This window comes from Erythrolamprus reginae, chromosome 3 (assembly GCF_031021105.1).
Source record: "Erythrolamprus reginae isolate rEryReg1 chromosome 3, rEryReg1.hap1, whole genome shotgun sequence".
NCBI classification, from domain to species: Eukaryota; Metazoa; Chordata; class Lepidosauria; order Squamata; family Dipsadidae; genus Erythrolamprus; species Erythrolamprus reginae.
The window spans coordinates 31,761,076-31,767,009 of record NC_091952.1 but is presented as its reverse complement, the minus strand read 5'-3'; the positions used below and the strand labels follow the sequence as shown (position 1 = coordinate 31,767,009).

At 39.3% G+C, this 5,934-nt stretch overlaps 1 protein-coding gene across 1 annotated transcript; it reads right to left on the bottom strand.

Annotated features, from left to right (window-relative positions):
- Positions 1–3,146: 3,146 nt before the first annotated feature.
- Positions 3,147–4,850, bottom strand: BLCAP (BLCAP apoptosis inducing factor). Its single transcript, XM_070744722.1, has one exon. It carries the CDS (start codon positions 4,751–4,753, stop codon positions 4,490–4,492), a length of 264 nt encoding a protein of 87 aa, XP_070600823.1. The 5' UTR covers positions 4,754–4,850; the 3' UTR covers positions 3,147–4,489.
- Positions 4,851–5,934: the final 1,084 nt, after the last annotated feature.

The following is a 5,934-nucleotide window of genomic DNA, read 5'->3' as shown; positions in this document are numbered from 1 at the left end:
GAGCAGGGCCAGAGCTAACCACAACACTATTAAGCCTGGTTTCACGGAGTTTATATGTATACTTTTGGGGTGTTTTTTTTTTAAAAGCCTGTGTAGTACTTTTCTCTACATTGAATTTTATTTTATTACATAGGGACCAGCGCTGATCTGTCAAGATCAAGTTTCTCTGGATCCTGAGTCTATCTTCTAGGGCAGTGGTTCTCAACCTTTCTATTGCTGCGACCCCTTAATACAATTCCTCATGTTGTGGTGACCCCCAACCATAAGTCTAGCGCCAATTCTCCCAACAGAGCTTTAAGCTGATTGGCAGGAAGGTCAGAGGGACAGCCCACTGTAAACGCCTGATTGGTCGGATTGTAAAAATATGTTCCAAGGTGCCAGAATAGAAGCTTGAATTCCTAACACTGTGAGAAAGTTGTCTTTTCCCATGGTCTTAGGCCAGTGTTTCCCAACCTTGGCAACTTGAAGATATTTGGACTTCAACTCCCAGAATTCCACAGCCAGCACTTGCTGGCTGGGGAATTCTGGGAGTTGAAGTCCAAATATCTTCAAGTAAATTTGGTAAATCCCCCATCTATTCCCTCATCTAAGTCATTTACAAAGATATTGAAGAGTACTGGGCCTAAAACCACTGGAAGACTGGTATAGTGTTTCTCAGTAAGTGGACTGCAATTCTCAGAATTCCACAGCCAGCATGTAAAATTCTGGGAGTTAAATCCCATACATCTTTAGAATTGCCAAGATTGAGAACCATTGGTGTAGATTAAAGAATGCCTTGAGCCATTTCCCAAGATGTAATTACCCTGACATCCAGCGCTCCACAGACCTGGCTGCCTGCCATTTACTTTCAGGCAGCATTCTATTTCTGTTGATAGGCTCCCGTGGCTTAGCTGAAGTTGCATGAAGTTGCACTTGACCTTGAAGTCACTTTTGGATTCTTCTGCAGTGTCCGAAAACCACATGAAACCATGTCGCAAATCTTTCATGATTTACAGAGGCCCAAACGTCGTGCTCTTGTATGACTTCCAAAGGCTCTGGAGGCCAGTGGCCACATGAGGTCACAACCCATTCTTGTGCAACCTCCATAAATTGTATGAGAGCAGGGTGTGTGTTTAAGAATAATTGTGGGGTGCTGGTGAACTCAGATGTTTCATCCAAAAGATAGCGGCATGTCACCTGATAAACATATACAGTAATAGATTCCGGTCACAATTCAAAGTGTTGGTAATGACCTTTAAAGCCCTACATGGCATTGGGCCAGAATACATCCGGAACCGCCTTCTACCGCACGAATCCCAGCGGCCGATAAGGTCCCATAGAGTTGGCCTTCTCCGGGTCCCGTCGACCAATGTCATTTGGCGGGCCCCAGGGGAAGAGCCTTCTCTGTGGCGGCCCCGGCCCTCTGGAATCAACTCCCACGAGAGATTAGAACGGCCCCCACCCTCCTTGTCTTTCGCAAATTACTCAAGACCCACCTTTGTCGCCAGGCATGGGGGGAATTAGGATATTCCTTCCCCTAGGCCATTACAAGTTATGTATGGTATGTTTGTGTGTATGTTTGGTTTTTATAATAAGGGTTTTTAGTTGTTTTATTAAATTGGATTGTTACATGTTGTTTTTTTATCATTGTTGTTAGCCGCCCCGAGGGGCGGCATACAAATCCAATAAATAAATAAATAAATAAATAAATAAATAAATAAATAAACAAACAAACAAACAGATAAATAAATAAATAGATAAATAAATAAATAAATTCACCAACATTAGTGAGAAACTAAGTTGTTGGGAGTGGGACTGCTACTATAGAGATCCAGATTCATGTCCACCCTTATCCTTTGACTCTGAACCAGTCACTTTGTAATTGTGGGGAAAACTGGAGGAGGAAATGTTATGTGCCTTAACAAAATGCAGGATGTACATCTGAGGTGCTCAGTGAAGCTATCTAAAATATTTACAAACTAAAAGGATTGTCTCTATCTTTAAACACATCATTTACTATTGCCTGGGAATAGCAAAATAAAAGTTCCCTTAATTATTGTCAAAGATGGTTTTCTGCTTCTAGCACACAAACATATGTAACTACTCTATTTATTCTAAAGTGTGAAACAAATTTTTGCCCAAATAATAAGACAGCCTTAAAAAGAAGTGAAATTCATAGTAAGCATATGTATTTCAAAACCTTAGAAATGCTACATAATGACCAAAAACTAACATTTATAATTTAAACCTGTTTTTTATAATTTACCATTCTTTCTGTATCTTTAAAACCTCTTTACTTTCTTGATTAACATCTACAAATTGCCTCAATGTCAGGTTTTCACATTTAATATCAGGCAAATTAAAACAGCAAAAGAGTTAATAAGCTATAATAATTCCCCTGACAGAAAAAGAAACAGCTAATGCTGTGTTTTGGGGAGTGGGGTAGGAGGTGGAGGAAAGTGTCAGAGAAAAATATTGATCAGCTTATATCCTACAAATAAATAATCAGGAAAAATAATCTTTTTTAGACAAGCTATTAAGGCTATTACTTATGCACAATTCAAGCAGTTCTTACATTACAGAAAATAGGAAGATGAATGCAATCTAGACACCACCAAAATTGGCTGCCCAATTTTAGCCAAATTGGGCACTTGGTAACCAGCATGTATTTATAATGGTTACAATATCCTGGAGTCACTTAATTGTCATTTTGCAACTTTTGACAAGCAAATTCAATTGGGGGTGGGCTATGCCACATTTGCTTAATGATTGTATGATTTGCTTAACAACCATGGAAAAAATCCTCCCCAAACCCTGCAGAATCTGAGATGGCTCACTTAACAGCAAAGGATGTTCCAGTGGTCTTGACCCTGCACTGTTAAAAGATTTAGGAAAGCCAATTAAAGAAAATAGTTTCTGTTACCCATTGTTGTCAAGGTAGATCTACTGTTTTCCAGAACAACAAACATAGTCACTGGAACATTTTGTGAAATTGGTCAGGTCAGTGTCTAGATTGGACTGTAAAAACCTATTTGGTTTGCAACCAAATCACTTTGGAAATAAAAATGGCTTTAAGAAAGTTGTGAAAAAGATAAGCTGCTGCGAAAGCAAAGGTCTTAGTCCAGTGAAAATGTGACTGCATCATAAATGGCACTAGTCCACAGACCAAAGTTTATAAAGCTTTATTAAATCTGTTGAACAGTTGTGCAATGAACAAACTAACAAAAATAATTAAAAAAAACTACTGAGGTGTCACGACTGGATTTTCAGTTCCATGTCCTTTGAGAGACAAAAATGCCTTTTCAGCAATATTCTTCCAAAGAAGATTGTGTAGTGACAAATGAGAAAATAACTTTAGAAAGTAACAGAAAAAGTATCTGTTTGCTTTTTCCCCAGGCTACCTTATAATTTCATACCAGCAATTAGCTCTTGAGGAGGAAAGAAAGCAAAGTCTTGGTGGAGAAAAGGAGAGAATTAAAACCATCAGCCAGATACCACTAGAAAAATGGCTTCACAGAATACTATGAAGATATGTAGCCTAAATAGATGTTGCTTTCTTTCACCTATATATATGAACACAGGCTCATTTGCTTGTGATAACATAATACTTTTGGCCTAAAAGAAAAAAAGCAGCACATTACTCCACTGACAGCCCCACCTCGGTATGGAGGAACCAGACCTGATATACTGATCCATTCCCGCACTCCGATTGCTTTTTCAAGCTAGAAACACTGGCAGCTTAAAATTCAAAAGCAATACAATAAAAAAAAAAGATTCCCCAAGCTTTACATCAGTGCATGCTTTCTTTCCAATTCAGGGTCCTCCATAGAAAGTAGATGTTTGGCAGAGGTGGGATAGAGAGAGAGAGAGAGAGAGAGAAAGAAAGAGAGACAAGCTTCAGCATTTGTGCATTAAAAATTGCATCGCGATGATTTTGGAATTCTTTTAGCTATGACATAGATGAGTAGTTTGGGAAACGGGCAGTATAAATGTTCCAGTATGGCCTGCTGAGATAATAAATAGCCTTTGGCTCCAGGTACCATTGGGCTTATTAACCACTTGATAGTTCCCCTTCAGACGAACACCGTGAGTAGAGCTAGCTTTCTACTGAACTCAGGGTGGAGAAACAGCTTTCCAACTATTTCAAAAAGACCGGAGACTCATGTTCCAAAGGATGGATGGCTACCTTCTGATTTGACATTAGACGACATTCAGCAGGTCTCTTTACCACCAAACTGGAAATGGAAGGACCGAACTCAAAATGATAATACCCAAGGCATGGCACCCATTTAGCAGCTCTGCTTCAAACCCTCAAACAGATAGCACTGCAGGCTATTACTAATCACAACTTTTGTCAAATTGTACAGGGAGATCGTGGAAATGCGGATAAACATGAATGAAACCTTTTAACCGAAACGTGTACTCCAATCACATGCCTTATGTTCCCTCCTTCCCATGAAGCCGTCCTTTTGAAAGGGGGAAATAAAAAGTGCAACCAAGTAGAAGATTTTTAGGTGCCAACTACATTGGGATCATGAGCAGAGTCCGGCAGTTGGGAACCAGAGCAGTGGTATAAGAAACAATTCCCCCAGCAGCTGTAGCAGATGAGAAACAGAGCAGCCAAGAAGACCAAGGCACAGATCGTGCAAGGTTTCCGCTCCAACAGAAAACTCAGAAGGTAGAAGCCCATGAACATTGAGTGACTGAACCACAAGGCTGGGTTGAGGGGCTTGGGAATGAGGAGGACGGGCAGTAACCACTGGAGACAGTACATGATGCCTGGGGATCAGGAGGTCACAGTGATGGCAGCAATCGAGGTCACAGGATGAAATTTGTCCTCTGCACATCCAGCTCTTCACCAACCAGCTAATCAGTCTTCATAAAACTTGGGAATACTGTGCAAGTAAATCTTAACAGAAAAGGAAGAGAGGAAATTTTTTTAAAATTAAATTAATTTGACTTCTATGCCACCCTATCCCAATGGTACTCAATAAAAGGACAGGTCAATAGCACTTTTTAAAAATTTTCACATTTGTATTGCTTACGAATATAATCCAGCAAAAATCCAGAACTTACATATACCTAAATAAAAAGTAGGTGTTTGGCAGAGATGGAATTGAGAGTGAGAGTGACAAGCTTCAACATCTGTGCATTAAAAATGGTGATGATTTTGGAATTTTTGAGCTATAACATAGGTAAGTAGTTTGGGAAACAGGCAGCATACGTTCCAGTATGGCCTGCTGAGGTAATAAGCAGCCTCTGGAGACAGTACATGATGCCTGGTGATCAGGGTGTTATTGTATCCCCAAATCCCTAGCCACTATTTCTTGGCAAGAGAAAATTTTAGCAATTTTTCTTCAAGACAGTGGATAGAATGGGCATAGAACATCAGCAGCAGCACCATCATTTTTCTGTTGTGTATAACTTCTTCAATATGCCTGCGTCCCTTGCTTTTGAGTATACATTTAAAAAAGTCCAAAAGCAATTCCCACTATGAGGATCAACATGTGAAAACTTCCCAAATATGAATGACAACAGCTTCCTGAATTGGAAATACCTTCTCTACGAATCTTCCTTATTGCAATGAAGTTACTACAACTGGGGTAGGTGGGTGGGTGTTCAACATAATTTACAATAAATGCTGTTCTTTCCTTTTCTAAAAAACTGAGGCTGATGGAGAACAATCCAATATAATAATAATAATAATAATAATAATAATAATAATAATAATAATAATAATAATAATAATAATTTATTCATTTTGTATGCCGCCCCTCTCTGAAGACTCGGAGCCAGCACAGGTGGTGCTTGATGTACGACTGTAATCAACCCCAACAATTTTTGTTGTTGGTTTTTTTTGGCCCTGGTTGGTAAGCAAAACATTGCAGTTGTTAAGTGAATCAAGTTGTTTGGGGAAGAATCAAGTTGTTGTTTATTAAGTTTGTTTTCCCATTT